Here is a 19,252-nt window from a genome sequence, read left to right as displayed (position 1 = left end):
ACTGCTTGTACCTTCTTCATCGTGTTTCAGAAATGCCACTAGAGGATATTATGAGATGATCACACTGTTTTAAGTGTGTTCAGAAATTGAAGACTTCTAAAGATACAGCAATAGTATTTTCTTCACATATACACGTTTCATTATGTATATCTGGAGCTGATCTGATTTGCTCACATTCAACTAATTTACTTCTTGACTTAAGTGAGTATTAATCATAAACTGTTTCATTAGTAACTAATTTGATTCGGGGGAAAAGTTGAAAAGATTTGACATCTGCTGTAAAATTTGCAGCACTTCTTCCATGGACTTGAGGCAGGTATTTTGCACAAGGAGTCTTTTGCATAGCCTTGATTGTTAATTTTGTTTTTGTGTGTGTTTAACATCCTTGATGTGCACAGGAAGACAGGCAGAAACTTATGACTTGCTGCTTTTTGGGTACTTCTGTGCTTACCCTCAATAAGCTGGAGGTCCTAGTGAATTAATAATCATGGGCAGCATCTCTGAGACTGCACTGACAAAAACAATACAGTAGTCCTGCTTTCTGTGAACGTGGTAGAGCTTATGTATGTTGTTATTGGAGGTGAAATAATAAGGCCAAGTCTAAAAAGTAATACTTGCAAACGAAATACAAACAGCTTTTTGGAATGAGTTGAAGGAGTGGGATTGTGAAGTGGTCAAATTCCAGCTCAGTGATTTGCTCTTGTTAACTTTTGTTTTCCCTTGGTCTCTAAACCTACATCTTTTTTTTGTGCTCATGGATTCAAGTGATTTTTATGTTGATTTTGAAGGCTTTTTTGAACAGCCTAAGATGGATGTTAAGGATACTGTTAAATAATTTTAAATGAGGAATTTTATCCATTCATGGACTTGCTTGTAAGAATTCTATGGGACACGGTCCTGGAGAGAAGGGGAAAGCAGGAGAGGCAGGGAGGTTGGGATGGACAATATCTTGAGCAGCTCTCAAACCTCAACTGTTGTGCAAGTCTGAGTCTGTCTAGTGCTGATAATAAACTACACTGAAAATGGCATCATCTCATTCAGCTGGTAAGATTGGCTGGTAAGATAAAGCTGTATTTGAGAAAGATTGTACTAAGTCAGGAGAGTGCCAGGTTTATTGAAAGGCATTTTATTAAATAATATAATGGTATTTCACAAATGGAAGCAGAGAAGCAGAAGAGCCAAATATAGCAACAGATATGTGACTTCATATTATACTTTTTGTTTACTTTAGAATAATAAAAATAGTTCTGCTAGTATTTCCTGACACATTTTCCAGAGATGGAACAAATTTGGGGATGAGTGTTGCATGCTTAAATATCGCTGTGCAAACGGGTCTGTTCTCCCCTTTTTGTTTTCTTGAGGGCTTGATTGTAAACTTGGAATTCTGTAATTCTGCCTGTGATGGTTGGGTGTCCTTTGGATTGGCTTTCTGGTATGTGGAACATAAGAAAAGCTAAAATTCAGCTTCAGTGCCTCCGAGTTGTCCAGACAGTTCTGCCCAGCGGGTGTGTTGCAGTGTGGAAGTAGGAGTTGATCTTCCCCATGAACTGGCTGCTGTTGACAGTGCTCTTCCTATGGTGTTATGTGGCAGGGAGAGACTTCTCCCCTCCGTTCCTGTGTCTTTTGTTTGCCAATAATTTCTGTGATTATGTTGTGTTCTGTTCACTTTGATGAGGTTGTGCCCGGAAGTAGAAAAGCTGATGGTCCATTTCATTCTCTAAAACGTGACAGTTCATTAGTATGAAAGCAAACCAGTGGGTTTAGTTTGTAAGAAAGTAGATTATCTGATACCCTGGTTCTGCTCTTTATTGCTGTGTGGTTTTGTTGAAAATAAAATGTAGGTATTGTGGTCAAATATCGATTAAAGATTGATAAATGTTTTGGTCCCATACGTTTAATCATCACTCTCTTTCAGATGTATATAATGAATATATTTCCTAAATAGTGTTTTTCTTCTGATTTTTCCACTGTTTTTAATGAAGCATGACTTCAGTACTTCACATTTTGTCTAATGGTTTGAGCATAACATTGTTGATGTCAGTGCAGTTTTGAGGAAAGGTTTTGTTGATTTAATATTGCAGAGGCAGTGGAGAGAGAGAGAAAAGAAAGGAAATGTCATTTTGTCTGCGTGAATTAATTTTATAGTGTCTGGTGACACTGTAAAGGGAAGGTGATCACTGAATGGCAGCTAGTATTAATATTATGTCTACTAACTTGTAGGCTATTTTAAAGTAATAGTTTCATTTCTGAAGTGTTTAAAATTTGAGGAAATCTGTATATATGGGTTATTGTCACGTGGGCTGCAGATTCTATCTTAGAAATAGGGTGGCATCCTTCTCTCTCGTGTTCTCTAGGTGTGGTTGAGGAGGTTAATCACTGGGGGTTTGCCATCCCCTGGCTCAGCAGCTTTTGGGAAAGCATCTGGTCCTGTTTCTCTGATGGGCTGAGCCCTCTGAAGGTGTTGAGCAGTTGGTACTTGCCAGCCCCTGGAGTTGTGGTCCTCACATGTGGGGACATCCTGGCAGAGTGGGGTCTGTGGGTAACTCATGTGGGTGAGTTTGGGCAGCAGACATTGGGATCACGGGCTCTTTAGCCAGCCAGGAGTGGGTGAGGATGTGCCTGTTACAGAGAGGAGGGGGGGAAGGGGCCAGTGACTCTGTGCATCTTCACTGTTTCTCTTCATTTATTCCTCATCCACCCAGTTCAGCTGCAGATGCTGCAGAATGAGAACAGAAGTCAGACATGGGTGATGAGAGTGTGAAAGACTGGAAAAGCAACTATGCTGGAAAACTACAGATTGGACTTGTTTACCTTAAAAAGTAGTTGAAGAAGAGGTGACAAGTTGAAAGCGCAGAGTCTAATGAATGAGTGGTTTAGAGAAGTTATTTGGGAGCTGTTTTCCCTGTCTGCGTGAGGCAAGAACAGAGGTGTTCAATGAAGCTGAAAGGTGGCAAATTGAGACCTGATAAAAGAAAATACATTTTCAAGAAATGAAAAACATACTAGGATTAATTTCCACCAGAAAACTGGCAAGGTCAGGAATTTCTGGGGGTTCAGCAAGAGCCTGGATATTTATATGAACAATAAAAATATCCAGAGGAGTTGTCAATGAGAGCTTGCTGTTCGAAAGTATTTATTACATATAATTTTTCTTGAGTTGGAAAGCTGAATAATGGAAAAGTGGAATAATGGCAAAGCACCATAATCTTGTACCTGCCTGCAGCAGTCCTTCCTGTAGCTGCTTCCTAAACATCTGATTTTGTTCTTTACTGTTGTGTCTGGGTCTCAAGGGAAAGGGGATTCCAGGCACAGAAAGATGGGCTATGGGCTTCTCTGCCAGCCTGCACTGAGGTTTGTACAGGATTTGAGAACCAGCACATGGCAAAGCTCTGTTCAGCAGCTGCATTCCTGAGCACATGGTGGCACGTTTTCTTTTGTAAATGCAGAAATCTCTTTCAGATGTGCAGGTCACAAGGTTAAAGAGCAGCCAAACTTCATGGTGATTACTTGCTGCCTGAGAGCAAACCCTGAAGTGACTCCTGTTTAAGATAATGAGACACCTTTTGTGAGTTTTGGCTGAGCTGTGCTCTAAAGTGAGAGAATAAACGTATCCTAAAAACAGCCAAGGAAGTGTTGCTAGGTGCAGATTCCATCTTACACACTCAAAGTGTTAAAATGATTATTCATTCATATTTTCAAAGGATGCAGGTTAAAACCTGGAACCCACATCACGTGGGTAATGTGAAATATATGTTGTGTAATATGAAATGAGTATTTTGACCTCATCCAAGTAAATAATAGAATTTTAGTTCAAAGTGATGGCTTATCATTGCTTTGCCCTGAATAAATCACTGGGGGTGATTAAATAATCTGGCCCAGTCTTACTGTTGGGAGCATGGTTTGGGTGAGAAATGACCCTTTATGGTTATTATCATTTCAAGAAGAATATGCTTAGAATTCTTTAGCTTTATAGGTGGCTTATGTAGTATGGAAGGTGCACACTGTGCCTCTGGTGCCTAACAAAATGCTTTATGATTTTTGGTCAGCAATGTGGGCACCAGGGCTGGTTTGGCACTGGAAGTGGGATTGTATGTATGGGCTGTTAGAGTTTTTTACCCTCGATATCCTTCATCCAGATGGGTCTGTGAATACTGTGGGCTGCTGGGGAGTTCCCTCCAAGTTATGGGAGAGGAACCGAAGGGAATTTCACACAGTTATTGTAGATAAGTGAAAACAGCTAAACCCCAACGTGTAGTTGTCAGAAAGGGCTTTTGCACAGATGGATTCAGCCCCATGGCTTGCAGGTTTATCAGAGTGGTGGTTTGCAGTGTGGGTGCTGTGAGTGTCTGGCTTTGGGCTTCACGTGTGTTAAGGTGTTACTAAACTTATTTGCATGAGACTGTCCTGTTGCAGCAGATCCTCAGCCAGACTGTTCAGTCTCCTCTGCCCATTGTCCTCTTCCTGAGGAGGAACCACTGGGCTGCAAGGACAAGGGGTGCCCTCTGCCATGAGAATCCTTTAAAGATAATTCAGATATGCTGTGGGCGACCTAGGAAATAATTTGATATATAATTTGTGAAACTCTTACTGAAATTGCTGATTCTTTTATACCCTGGAGGTAGTAGAGAGAATATTTTATGAATTAAGTAAAGTATGGGAAATTATTAATGTCTTCTAATAAAACAGTGAGGTGATATATATTCTGAAACATCATCTAAAATCCCTTTTTCTCTGCCTTCTTGAAAAAACCTCTGCTGCCATTTCTCTAGAGTTGTTGACACATGTTGAGGGGACAAAGGAATTAATTTTGAGTTCAATGGAATGTGCTGTTTTGGAGCTGATTAGATGAACTCGGGTCTCTGATTTTTTTTGTCCTCTTGAAATCTGGTGTGAGAGATTTGCCCTCCTGCTTCAGTTCTATCTTAGCTTAAATATCCCAGGAACAGAGCCCAGGCAATGGGGCCATTGCTCTTCCTTTATTCTTGCAGAGATAATTGCACAGGCTTAGAGCACAGGTCAGTTTACTTTTCTCCCGAGTTAATGATATTTAAGTGGTTAAAACTGCAGGAAACTGCCTGTTAAGAGCTTTAGAGGCCAATATCTGGGTTACTCAGTAGGCTGGAGGAAAAGAAATCTGAGGGTAAGCATGAATGTAGGGGTGAATTTTTATGTGCTGTAGATACTGGCAGATAGAAGAATCTGATATACCTTCCCAAAAACTTTCTTTTTGAGGTCGAATAAGGTTTTTTTCCTATTTTTTTTAATAGATGAATAAAGTATTAGTTTTGTACTGCCAGTAGGTAAGAATGAATACATTCCCTTGTCAGCCTTCTCTCTGGCAGTGATGGTAATCCAGTGGCTGGGTTGAAGAAAGTATTGGGGTATTTTGGTTTTGTTTTGTTTTGATTTGGGGGGTTTATTTGTTTGTTTTTGTTTGGGGGGGTTGTTTGTTTTTTGGTTTTTGTTTTTTTTTTTAAAGAAGTTGCTGTTTTTTCATGTGTGAACTGTGCGCATGGTGTCAGATGGTGAGTGAGCCTGTGCTGAGGCAGGTGAATAAGGCAGCTTCACATTACACAAGATTGCCACTGCCTGAGCAGTGGGAATAAGAGAAATGGTAGGAAGAAGAGGGGTTTTTTTTTTGGAATGAAGAGATGAGAAATAACACTGAGGCAGAAAAGCAAGCTCGTGCTGGAGATAGGCAGCGGTGAGCGTTCCGGTAGAAGGGAGTTAAATGAAGGAAAAATCATAAAATTATTTCACAGCAGCAGGAGGTTAAGAAACATAACTAAACATGTTAAACTCACTGTGAAGCAAGAGGACCCCAGGGGTATTTTAGTCAGATAATATTTAATTTGTTGCAGTGTCAGTTGTATGATTGGTTGTCAGCTGGCATATGTATGTGCTATAAGCAAAATGAGGCTTTCAGAGACCATGCACAATTTTCCAGGAGATAGTAAGCAGGGGATTTATCAGAGACAGATTAAAAGGGTTACAGTGGATTTATTTGCTCTGGTCCATTGCCAGGATATAAGGCAAGCTGAGCTCTCTGCAGAGAAGCGTTGGAGGAGAGGGACCAAGAGCTAGAAAGGAAGAACTATAAATCTGCAGAAAAACTTATGGAATACAAGAGCGTGTAAGATACACAGGTATTTGTGGGAGTACATTTAAAGCTGCCAGCTGAGTGTTTGCCAGAAGAGCAGTCAGCTCGCACAGTTTCTCCAAAATTTAAGAATGGATGGTTGGGAAGCTAAGAGTATCTCTGAATGCCTCATTCTGGCACCTAAAATCAGTCTTTGATTGCTTTTCTCATGCTCTGTGCCTGGCTGTGCCCTCTTCCCACCACAGTTTCCCTGGTTGGCTGCTTTCTCTGGACTTCCAGCCTTGGGAGGAAAGACAGTGTTCAACCTGAATGATACACAGCCTTTCCTAGCAAGAAAATGGCTCTGTTATGAGAGTCTTAGAAAACTGATGAAAACCATCCCTTGCAGAGAGATGATGGGACAGACAGGGATGCTTAATTCCTGGTTTGCTGTGTGCTTGTGGTTACAGAGTATGTCAGTCATTCCAGCCTCTCTCCCACCTACTCAGGTTAGGCATGGATGGAGGTTCTTGGACTTATATAGAAGGGGTATTTTATTTTTGTTGGACAAGCCTTGGTTGTAGGAAACAACACATCTGAAAGGCTTCTTTATAGGTTAAATCTATCTTTAAGTTCCTGCAGTAACATTATATTGGCTTGAGGCGCAAAAATGAGGGTTGATATATGGACAGTCACATGTGAGAATTATGGATGTTTAAAAAAAATGTTCCCCAGTGTTCTTGTCAGTGCAAGGATAGTGAAATCTGCTGGATGTTTTTATTTTTATGGAGTTAATGGGCTTTTTTTTGTAAATGGTGTTTTAATTGAGGTCTTGAGTAAAAAGTCAATGGTGTGTATATACATACATGTCTGCAGTCAGTTCTGATTTGCAAAGTAATGTGAAAATAGGTCAGCCACAGAGAGAAATGCTGGGAAATGGCTGTAGCTGAGAAGGAAGTTATTTGGAGGTTTGGGAATAGAAAATTTTGGTTTGAAGATGATTTGTACAGAAGACAAGGGTGGTAAGAGGAAGGCGAACAATTTGCCTTCTGGTGGTAGTAGATGCTGCTGTAGGCAAGGAGGGTTTGAGAAGTTTCTGGTAATTTAACTTTTGCTGGTTTTGCTTGGCCTCGGTCTCTTGGGATTTTTGTCTGTTCTGGAAGAGTCAATTAGCTGCTGTGTTAATTAGTGCTCCAGGAGGGAGTTGAGGGGATGTGGCTCCCTTACATGTGTTCCTGTAAGAGCCAAAGTCTGACTGAACATGCCTTTGGCCACAGCTCTGCCTTCAGACCCCTGTTTCCTGCATCTTGCTCTGGCTTTGTTGTTACTTTCCCCCCTCCATCTTCCATAAGGCAACGGGATATGAACATGTTACCAAGTAAGACTTAGCAGTATATCAATTCCTTATCAATTCCTCCAGCCATCAATTTGGAGCAGAACCTTTTCATTGTCAGTAGCCCTGTTGGCATTCCCTGGCTAATGCTGTTCTGTGCTGTACAGGGCATCTCCCTGTATCCCAGTGAGCTGAAAGAAGGATGCCCATGCTTTCCATAAGGAAGGTGCAAACTGGCAGCTCTGAGAAGGGGCAGATGCCCACTGATGCTGCAGCCTGTTAATGGTACCTGGTGTCTCTGCTGCCACACAACACTCTGTGCTTTATTTTCATGAGTTTCATCAACCTGATGCAAATTCATTTCTCTAAATTACAGAGTTGTTGTTGAATTGTAATTCTGCTCTTTGAGAAACACATCACTGAAGTTAAGATTTATCACATTTATTATTTGCCTTTATTCTGTAGACAATTTACCTGTCAAAGAAGGAAATTAGACTGGTTTGATATTATTCATATTAAGGCTCAGTTGATTGTTTCTTGTCCCTAATTCTTCTCTAGCTGCTTGCAATCTGATTGTTAATGTTTTCTTCAAGTATTTTATGAGATACCAAAATATTGAAGTGATTTATAATTGCCAGAGTCTATATCTTCTCATCCATCCTTCTTTTAAAAGGTTGGGTCTGTTCCACTGTCCTATTTTCAGGTCCTGTCCTGCCATTTGAGAGTTCATCAAAAATAGTTGCTCATGGACCAGAGATTACTGTGGTTAATCTTTTTCAAGTAACCTAAAAATACATTTTTTTCAATAGGTCCTGACACAGTCTAATATATTTAAATATTCTTCAATTATTTCTAATTATATTTTGGCTTATGTTCCTACACCTCATACTGCTAATTTTACTAATGTTAAACATCTGGTCAAGCCCCACATGCCATCTCCCTTCTTCTGTATGTGTGTTTGTGTACCTTAAAGCAAGGAAGTATAGACCTCTGTTACACAGTCTTCTCTCTCTTTTATTTGTGTTTTTGTGAGAAATAGTTACCTAAATTATACCTGATTGCAAATAGCACCTGTTTGATGTCAAAGCCCCATATCTTTCTTCAGTCTTGAAATTTTCCCTTATTACAACTAATTTGGATTTAGGAGTCTGGAGAGGAAGAGGAGGAGGAGGAGATCTTGCCACTGATTTCCGATAATGAAGCAGTCTATTAACATTCTCCAAAAATTATCATTAATTAAACAAAAAGCTGATGTAACGCTCGGAACAGGAATATTTCTGTACCATCAAAAAAAAAAAAAAGGCACTGAATGGGAAATATCATTATGATTCTGCTTTACAGAGTCTGTCTCCTCTGCCAGGCTCTAACCCGTGCAGAAACGAGAGAGCAAGTGAGCTGTGCGGTTGGGTTGTGGATTAATAGTTGAAGTTCACTCGTGTGGAAATAAAGCAGATTTTACTGTGACTAGAATCTGTCATTAAAAACCCATTATTGGAACCGACCGGCACAATTCCTGCTTTTTCATTGCTAATGACAAAACAATCTGTTCTTTAAAAAAACAACAAGCCTATATTTTCTTGCAGAGAAATCGTGCAGGAGTGTTACCAGAACAGAAGCCGGGTGAAGAGAGGCAGTTGAAAGATTTATTGATCAATAAACCAGACAATTACAGCTTGTTTATAAAAGGCAAAAAAAAAAAAAAAGCCACCTCAAACCTCAGGCCTGCGAGCAACACTGAGACTCTAATAATGATAACTCTGGCATCCAGCTCAAAACGATAAAAGTCAATAGGAAGATATAGGATTTCAATAAAATTATGACACCAGATAAACTTTACCCCAGGAACAAATTTTCCCTGGGTGTGTGACTGACTTCAGTTAGATTTGTAACTTTAATTTCTTTCTTATTGATTTTTCTTTTCTTCAACTAATTAGAAAGTCTGTGGTGAATGGAGTGTGTGTACGTTTGAAGAGGGGCTAACGAGCAGCAGCGGGGGCAAGGCCTGAACTTATGTGGTTGTTTGTAAGGTCAGAGGCTTCTTGAAAATTTTTTGGCTGTGTTTTACTCTTCAGTTGCTTCCAATAGCCAGCTGGGAGTCGCTCTCCTGCTCCTCAGTGTGACTGTATCTGAAGCTGTGGGCTGCCCTTGGAGATGTGCAGTGCTGCAGTGACAGGGGTGATGCTTGTATGAACTATTCTCAGGCATTTCCCTAAAATTAACCCCAAAGCCCTGGAGAAGCCCACTTGTATTCCTGCTGTTTCTAAACCTCTCTGGTGTGTGAATGCCATGGAAAGGGACTTTATGAGTTTCAACCTACTTGCCAACCAGATGGAACTTTGGCTTTACACAGAGGGAATAGAGGAGCTGGTGGGAGGACTGGGGAGAAGCTTCATCTTAGGGGTGTCATTTTGCAGAGGCATTTTCCTGTTCTTTTCTTCATGGGATTAGCTCTAGTTTCTGGTTAAAATTATAAAATGTGTTTTCTTTTTAGTTACTTATGTGGTAGTAGGAGGCATATTTGTTTGATGAATGGGCTGGTGCTGGCAGAAGGAAGGGAAACTGTTCAACCTTTGAAAAAAATCACTATCCTTCCTCTTTTTCGAATTTACATCTCCTCAAACACAGCTGCAAGCTGCAGCACCAGAGTTTGTGTAGGGCATTAATTTCCTAGGTTTATAATGAACATCAAAACTGTCATTCTGCTTTTAGGGCGTGTTTAAAGTAAGCTGCATTTCTGTTCAGGTGTTGATTTGAAACTGCCTAGGGTAAAAAACACCTGGAATTGTGCCAGTGTAGGTCCATGGTGAGTTAGCATAGGTGCCCCATCCTGGTTAAATTTTGGGAATTCCCAGAGGAAGTGCTTTTTAGTAATTCTGGTGAATACTCTCCTGATAGGAAGCAGGAAAGCAGAGGTGTTGGAATAAGGTTAAAAAGGGTGTCTGAAAGTCCCTGGGGAGGATTTTGATGGGGCTTGGGGAATATCCTGTTGTGTAGAATGAGGAAATATTGCAGCAATTACTAAATTAGGATTACATCTTAGAGAATCTTCTTAGACAGAGGACTTATCAACAGGAACTTCTGTTTCCTGCCAAACTAACTAGATCTTTAGGAGGGAGGGAACAGCTTTCAGTAAGTGCTCTTGATGGGGAGAAATTTAAAAAATGGAGCTGGGGACCACTTGTTGAAAGCTGAGGACTGATTTCATTTCAGTATTAATATTTAGAAATAATTGAAGAGCAGAAGTGAACGCCAGGATCAAGTGTTTAATTGTGCCCTTTAGTTCAGCTTTTCAGCACCTTTTTTTGCAGTACAGCTTGTGCTGTGTTTACCATGTGTGTTTTTTCTTGAGAAGTTTACTCTTCATTTAAGAGAAAGGCTTTGAAGGGCAAGGGCTGTAGTTGATTTCTGGGGAGAGACAGCCTGTAGGGGTGTCCTGCTCCCATGCAGTTTTTCCATGCTAACATGAAAGCAGGAGTTTGTCCTCCTTGCAGCTGAAGAGCTCGGGGAACTGCGAGGATCTTTCTGGGGATGACTCGAACGACCTAATATTCAGCAGTTAATTGGAAGCCAAGTGTGATGGGAGTTGCCAGGGGTCCCTGTTTGCTTTTGAAAAAACGCTAAGGATTTTGGGACTGCCCTGCTGTAATGGAGAGAACATTGCAGTGGTAAATTATCACATCGATGAAAGATGCTTAGGAGAAAATTAGGATAGCGGAGCAGCTCGGAGCGTGGAGAAGGAGGGAGGATGCTGTAATTGCAAATCTAATTGCAACAACATGCAAAGCTCAAACCAATACGTTCACTAAATGCTGTCATTATGTTCTCTTCTGTGCTCTACACAATGATTTGACAATAAATGGGGAATGGAAGGCATCTCTTGAGCAAAAGCAGTTTGCCTTATGGGGAGTGCAGTGGGCAGACTGGGTGATGTCTATGTGTATTGGAGGGGGAGGAGGAGGAAGGAGAGATCCTGTCCTGCCTTTCTGCTAAAGAAGTTCTTTACAAGGCTGGTGTGGCTGTGTCTGGACTTTCTTCTGCAGTAAGATGGAAGTATTTCCTTTCTCACGTCTGTCAGATGTGTAATTCTTTCTAAACTACGGCAAAACTGTTCTTTCCTTGAAAAAAAATTCTCTTCAGTCAGATCTGGGTTAGGAGCTAGTAATAGCTGCTGGTACTATTTATGTTGAAACCTGTTTTTCTTTATAATTTTATTAACTTGGTTCCTGTAGCCTCAGGTTGTCCTTTGATCTTGGGGTCCTTTTACCTGCTGACCAATTCAACCATCTTGGCTGACCTTTCAATCTGTGACGTGCTCTGAACACATGGTACCTCTGGCAGTGCCCTTGGTCTTGTTGTCACACCTTGAATGTGAATGTTCCTTCTCTTCCCCACGTGTGCTCTTGCTATCCACGTTCAGTCTTTGACCTTTAGGTTTGGAAGGAGGAGATAACCTTTGTATCCAGGCTTGCTTAGCTGAGCAGTTAGTCACCAAGCAAAAGAGAGGCAGCACTGCCTTGGGTTTATGCCAGGGGCCAGAGCTGCTTTGACCCTGTTCTGTAGCCTCACAAGCATCAAGGTTCTTCCGTGCAGTCAGAAGATGAAACGCTTCATCAGCTGGCTAATCCCCCTGTGCGTGTTGCACTGGAACCAGTAATCTCCTTAAACACACCTGACCTCTTGAAATTTTCCTTTTGTCCCCATTCTTCTCCATCAGTGCCTTGGAGATAGGTGTTGTTTGAAGTTGGGAGTGCACTAGGAAATACTTCAACCAGGAATCCCTACAGAAAGTTTTACCTTTAGCTTTGAGGCCAGGTCTTATAGTTGGGAATGTAAACTGCTCTGAGCGAGCCGAGAGAGATTCTTGTTTTTGTCTTTTTCTGCAAGCGCTTGGTTATAATTGCCAGCAGATTGTGAAGTGAGCCAAACACACTGTCTGCCAGATATTAACCTCTGAAAAAAATATTTGTTACAAACACTGAGTGTTGCAGCGTTTAACAAGTGATAAAGTCACATACCATTTTGAGGATATTTGCTCTCAGCCACTTTGTTCATTGTCAAATCTGTTTCATTTCTGTTGTGACAATTCTGTTCCTTCTTTGCTGAAACTCTGGCAGGAATAATGTCAAGTACGACACGAAATATTTGCTGAGGAAACCCATTCAGCCATGTTGAGTTAGAATAGTATCTCCAGAAAGAGGGCAGGCTCTGTTTTCAGTCACCATCTGCTTGTTAGAGTGTCTGCACGTTGCTTTCCTGCAAGGGATGTGGAGTTTTACAGACACAAGGCAGTCTAATTTTTCAGTTTTCACAGCAGCAACATTTACTTTATTACAGCTGTTTGCTCACCTGTGGCTCGATGCTGATATGAAGATGACGAGTGCGCGTCCATCAGCGTTTTGTTGCTGCCTAAGAGAACAACGGGCAAAACCCTGGAATGTTGTTCTGGGAAGCCTCTCCTGGGGGTGCAGTCAAGGGCTGTGTCTCTAAAGGTGTCTGTTCTTCCTGGCAGGAGCGGGATGGGATGCGGGCGATCCTGGAGTCGTACGACAGCGAGCTGACCCCCGCGGAGCACTCGCCCCAGCTGGGCCGGCGCATGCGCGAGGCCGAGGACACGGTGCAGAAGCTGCACGCTCACAACACCGAGCTGGAGGTAATAAAGGAGCATCAGGTTCTAACCCCAGGGGGGAAGGAGTTGAGACTTTTCAGATTGAACTGCCTTTGTGATGTGATCTCCCCTGGCAGAAGCCAGATTTGCAATAATCAGACTTTAAAATTCCAGCATCAATAAGACTCACGAGTTATTCTGTGCCTGGTGCTGGCGGAAGCCAAGGATAATCTTCGAGTGTGCTGCACCCATGCATGGCTGGGGTGACAACTAGTTCCTGTGGGTTAAAGGGATGCATTTAAGGGGAAGTAAAGGAGTAGCAAGTGTGGTGTCATCTCTGTGGTCTGGTCCAAGTGATTCGCTGTATCACGTCTGTCAAGACTCTCCTGTACACAGTGGGAGCAACTTCTGTTTATAAAAGCTTTAGTTAAGGGTTGAAGAAGTAAATCTATGTGCTGTAAGTTCTTCACTTCTTGGCACTGGGCCAGAAAACCCCAGAATACTGGTCACTAGTAAATGCTTTTTACTAGATTTTCTCTAAAAAAGAAAACATTCTTTCCAAAGATAGACTTCTTTCTTGAGGGAATGCTTATATTATCTTTAGTTCTCTTTTTGGAAATTTGTATTCTGAAATGTGACTGTGGTGAGATAAATGTTAACATGCATTGGCCAAATCATTCCTCTCTTCTCTGTTGTGCTTTGTCATAGTGGAATGAGCTTTACAGTCATGAGTTGAAATATTTGGAATATGTCTGTGATCTCAAAGCTTGGCAGTTTTATTTCACAGGCTTTACAACAGTCATAAGTATGCGAGTTTCTCTTTGTGTCTGGTTCCATCATCATGTAGATTTAGATGTTCTAATTCAAATGGAGTAAAACTTGTAGAAATTACTCCTTGGGTTTGTGTTCAAGTCATAAAAGAGACTGTCCCACTCTGCATAAAACTCTGTTGCTTCTGACATCTTTAAAAATGCTGTTTTCTTGTCCTGGGAGATAGGGACTTACGTCAGGCAGTACTGGCTCCAGTGACCTTTAAATCCTTAGCAAGCAGAGCAGTGTGGTGTAGATCACTATCATGGTATAGATCTATTTCCTCCCAGTGTCTCAGAAAAAGGAATTCTGCGAAGTTTTGGGCAAGCTGATAGAGGTGTGACACCAGATAAAATGGAAATTTGCCTCAATTTGTCTGTCTCAGAAATTGCTCTGTGTTGTCTTTTGATCACTGTATTGCTTCCCACCAGGGAGAGCAGGAATAGGTGATGCTGACATAAAGGGATAGGTGGCTATTTTATCTGCTTCCTTAGTTGTTCCCAGCAGTGGCTCTAGGTTGTTGCAGGGAGGTTTCCTGAGTTGTTTCTTTGATTATGTCGGGTGTGCATGTTTGTCTTCAGGCAACAGCAAATTATCTTTTCTTCTTCAGGTGAAAGCGTGGAAGAGTGTGGGAACCAATTGCTATACCCCTTTAATTATTTGTTGGGAACAAATTCTAAGTTTATTTTCATGGGTATGGATTAAGGGCTACATGGAAAATTTCAGAAAGGAGCTGTGTTCTCTGGAGGTTTGTTGTGTGTGATGTCAACCTTTAAGCCTTCCAAAGACTTTGCTGGAAGCAGGATTCAAAGACCTGATATTTTTCTCATAAAGTAAAATTTTACGCTTCACTTGTTTGTGTTTGCCTTTCTGACTGCAGTGTTGACTGCTGAATCCCATCTGTTTTGAAATTTTGGGGGAAATTTTTTTGTTCTAGTAAAAATTGACAAACTGGAGAGGGAAATTGAGGTGCAGGCAGGACCCCTGGTGCCTCATCATCAGGAGCAGCAGCTGTAATCAACTGCCAGTAGATCAAAGTCAATGAGATGGTTGGTGGCAGCTATTAATAACTTTTGACATAATGCTGCTCTGCGCCCTCCCAGCTCTGCTGAGCCTCCCCATGACTCTCAGAAATGTTGACACCTGAATGACTCAGCTCACAAACAGAGGAGGCTGCTGGAATGAGGCACCTTGGAGCCTCAGTGGTTTCTGAGATGGGGGAGAAACAGCCTCTGTTGGAGGGTGAGGAGGGAAGGAAAAGGAGAACTTGAGCTTAAGTCAGTATGGCAGAAGGGTTGGGGCATCCCAGGAGCCTCTGGTGTGGATGGGACTGGGAGGGCAGCACACAGTCAGCTTGTAGAGTAGCACAGGAGAATGAGAAGAGCTGATCTGTGAGCATCGTCACGTGGCAGCAAAGCAAGAACGTGCACAGCTGTTCCAGGGGGATCCAGGGGAGGTCTGGGTGGCTGCAGAGAAGGACAGTGATGGATCTGAGCTGAGAAGGCCTGTCTGACACTATTACTTTTTGATAGGCTAAGATGGTTAAAGTGTGGCAAACAATCAAGATCACCACTTAGCAGGGGATGTGCCACCGTGGGGAACTCCAGTTATTCCCACAGAGGAGTGTCTGGCACCCAGCAGGCACTGGGACACAGTCCCCTGTGTGCTGCCCCTCTGCTGGGGAGGCTCCAGAAATCACTGTGGTCCAGGAGTTCTTTGAGTTTAGAAAAGCCCTTGAAGAGTCAAGGCAGATGCATCCTCTTGCATTACATTTTGTACTTTCTGCCTTTCAGCTTTGTTCGTAAATCATAACATTTGCACCTTGAACCATGTCTAACCTCTCTGATTTCTTTTCTCACAGCTTTTATTTTTTTTTTTTTGGCTTCAGAGTAACTAATTTACCCAAATCCCTTTCTGTGCCCCCTAGAAGAGAGCCCTTTAATACTTTCTTTTTTCTTGTTTCTTCTGGCAGCCCTAATCTGTCACTGGCAACCCCACCTCTGACAAATCATAGAGGGGGAAAAGTGAGTGTTCTTAAGAGGGATTTTTCCTTGCTCTGAAAAGGGAGATTTTCCCATATATTCCAGCAGCAGGCTGAAAGCTATGGTGAAGACAGAGTGATAGAGATAACACTGTAGGAGAGAGGAGGAAGCCATGTGGGACTGGGAAGATTTTGGGCTGAGGCAGCAGCTTTTAACTCATTAGGGAGATGAGGTCTCTGGTAAGTCCTTTGCTGGGTGTAAAAATGGAAGTGGGAAGCTGCTTAAAAGAACACAGGGAACGAGAGAGGAGTGTGTAAGCCCTGGGGGGGGAGCTGTGTGTGTGAGTGTCTGTTGGGAGGATGGAGTTAGGAGATATACAGAGCTGTGCCCCAGCCCAGCTGCTGGGAGAACTGCTGTGTCTGAGTTAAACAGCACCTGGATTACAGGCACCTTTCAGAAACTGGGATACAGAAGGATGCTTTGATCCTGTATCACTTCAGAGGTGAAGTGATGCTGCAGAAGAACTAGTCCTGTCAGAGCCTGATGGGGCAGAGGACTAGAAGGCAAAGAGAGGCTGATAGAGAACTTTTTAAATCCCTTTCATTGATGACCAATGAGAAAAGCTGGATCTCTAATGCATGGACATGCAAACAGGGATCTGTTTTTCTCCTCCACAGAACTGCCCGCCCCCAGCCCAACCCCTTCCTCCACAAGGCTGATGTGGTTGGAGAGGCTCAAGGAAGCACTTTATGGAGTGTTGATTGTAAGGCATGGAGAGATGCAAAGAAAAATGTCATCTGAAATGGTGGCTGCAAAAGCAAGCAGGCTGTGTCAGCCCATTTCACGTGGTTAATGAAGTGTCACTCACCATCTTTTAAAAAGTGTGTTTTGGAACTGAAGAGGGAATGAGTTTGTCCCTGGCCAGCCTGTCATAAATACTTAAATACTGTAACTATGTTTCTGTGGCAGCCTGATTTTTTTTTTTTTTTTGATGCTGGTGATATTATCTGTTTTCTTGCCAGTCTTCGTTAACTTTTACCACCTTAGCTCTCATTACTTCTAATTTCAAGGCAAATATGACAAAACAGGAAGCTTCTGTGCATGCAGCAGCTATTGTGAAAAAGCTTTGATGTGGAGTTCAGTGTTGGAAAAGTTAAATCCAGCTGCACAAAAGAGAAATAATCATAAATATAACTCCATTAATAGTGATTTTATTGCAACACTCTTGGCTCCATACGAAACTTTAATGAAGAGAGATTGGCAAGGAAGACTCACGCTGACACCTTCAATGATCTCCAGCATCTCTTACATTGAGAGATTTACACTGTCTGTGAGCACCATATGTACCCTAATCAGTTCATTGTGAGTCTGACAGTTTGAGCACACGAAATGCCATATGTTCTGTGTTCTGTTCCACCGCGGGCATTAGTGGTGACCCTAAAACTCATTGACCATATATTGGCTCTTAATCTGCCCCTGATGTTGATTTTGTGATGTTAGTCACCAATCTGCTCCTTGCCAAGGGGGTTACTCAGCAGTCACACCGGTGCTTAAAGTGCTTAATTTTTACGTGTGAATGCATTAAAATGTTAATTTGAGCAGTTAAGAGTTCTTTCTTGTCTTTTACCCAGCTTCCCCCTTCAGCACTTTTTCACTTTACCTTTTTTTTTTTTTTTTCCCATCTTGGATCTTCGCTTTGTGTTTATCTTGCTCCTTTGCCATGTTTCCTCTCCCCCTCAAAAGTAAATTGCTTCTTCACGTAGCAGAAGGGGTTTCTGTCATGGTGGGAACTTTACAGAGACATTTCCTCCCATCTGTGCAAAGTACAGAGGAGTTTGTTTTAGTTTTCAGGTTTCTCCTGCCTACTTTCTGTACCTCTCTGCTGCCATCCAACCTTTGTGCACTGTTTTTTTCCTTCGGTGACAACTGTAAGATGCAGTGGGAAGATTACTCTGCTCACTTTGAAGTCCGTAAGGAGCAAATCGGAGCTTTCCTGCCACTCCAGAATGGAATATGTTTCACTTGCCCAGACTTCTGCTGTCATTGTAGCATCTTATCTGTGACTCATGTGGGAGGGAACAGTCTCTCTCTGGAGATGATGCTAATGCTCTCCATGCATCAGCTACCACTGATTGCTGGAGCAGTCACAGGGCTGGACATCATCTTCTGACAAAACAAACACCTTGTCGGAATAGCATTTTGAACCTGAGTGCTTTGGTATCTCTTGGCAGGCTTGAACCTTCTCAGGAACCACTGTGGTCCTTTGCTTTTTTTTTTTTTTCCTTTGCTGAAGGAGAGTAGGTCAGGCCTGTGTTCTCCTGCAGTCCTGCAGAATGGATTGTCTTGGGTTCTCTGTTGTTTCACGTGTTTCATCTTCCTTCAGATTTGACTGACCTTGTCAAATCAGGGAGTCATTAGTTTTCTCCCTTCCCTTTTATACCTGCCAGTGACTGTGTTTTGGGAAAACACCTTGCAAATAATCATCATATAAATGAGGAAGTCAAGTCACAAAGGGCCTTAATGATTTGTTAAAGGTGACAGTCTCTGCTCTGTGGAAGAACAGTGCCTCTTAAAACCAGTTGATGCCGCAGCAGAAGCTGTCTCTATGTGTCTGAGGCTGCTTTTTTTTTTTTTGGTCAAACTAGATTTTAAAACTCAATTACTATTAAATTTTTTTTTTTTTAGGAGATTGGTCATTTGGGATCTGTCCTGAAAGTTAGTAATTGCTCAAGAGAATCAGTCCATGGCACTGCCTTGGATATTCTGCACAGGGCAGCATTGTTTTCATGACAGGGAGATTTTTACAGCTATTTTTAGTGTGTGGATGCTCTGACAGTTTAAGAATGGCTTTAAGTCAGCAGTTCCCAGGGACCACAGCTAACTGGAAGCAACCTGCATCATTCTCAAGAATGAGAATGTCCTGTCACCAACTTGTGTAGGGTGAATCATTAAATAAGACAACTTCTAGCTTGTGATGAGCTCCCTTATAGGCAACCCCCCAGAAAAATACCCCCCATTGCAGACCAACGAGCAGCCATAAGGACACTTTTGCCTCTGGGCTGCATATTGAAGGCCATGGGACAGAAAAGTATTTTCCTACATTTTCCAACTCTTCTGCTCTTGTGTCCTTTGAGTGCAGGAAGGACAGGGGTAGACAATTGTCATTGCCATCACCTCTTGCTGCAAGTCACACTCCTGGTGTAGATGCAGTCAGTGACACTCTCCCCCCTAGTTCTCTTCCTTGGTTTTGATTCTCTAAATGTGAAGATGTCTAGTAATGATAAATCTAAATGATCACCTGTGCAGGGAGTTTAGGATGGACTCTGGCTGTGTTTCAGCCTGCAGGAAGCAAACCCAGCCTAGGTGAGACTGTGCTGATACCCCCATCCTGCTGTCTAGGTGTGATGCTCAGAGGATGTGGGAATGCTCCTGTACTCTGCATC

General features: G+C 42.2%; 1 protein-coding gene across 4 annotated transcripts in view; it reads left to right on the top strand.

Annotated features, from left to right (window-relative positions):
* Positions 1-19,252, top strand: part of MAD1L1 (mitotic arrest deficient 1 like 1) — a 354,867-nt gene that overhangs the window by 131,713 nt on the left and 203,902 nt on the right. For 3 of the 4 annotated variants that reach the window (XM_064673155.1, XM_064673156.1, XM_064673158.1), the window contains one exon: positions 12,922-13,062. In XM_064673155.1, coding sequence (XP_064529225.1) covers positions 12,922-13,062 — 141 coding nt within the window. Of the gene's footprint in view, positions 1-12,921; positions 13,063-14,978; positions 15,070-19,252 lie in introns of those variants that run through there. The other variant, XM_064673159.1, reaches the window with a different exon arrangement.

This window comes from Pseudopipra pipra, chromosome 16, assembly GCF_036250125.1.
Source record: "Pseudopipra pipra isolate bDixPip1 chromosome 16, bDixPip1.hap1, whole genome shotgun sequence".
Classification (NCBI taxonomy): Eukaryota; Metazoa; Chordata; class Aves; order Passeriformes; family Pipridae; genus Pseudopipra; species Pseudopipra pipra.
This window is presented reverse-complemented; position numbering and strand designations above follow the sequence as displayed.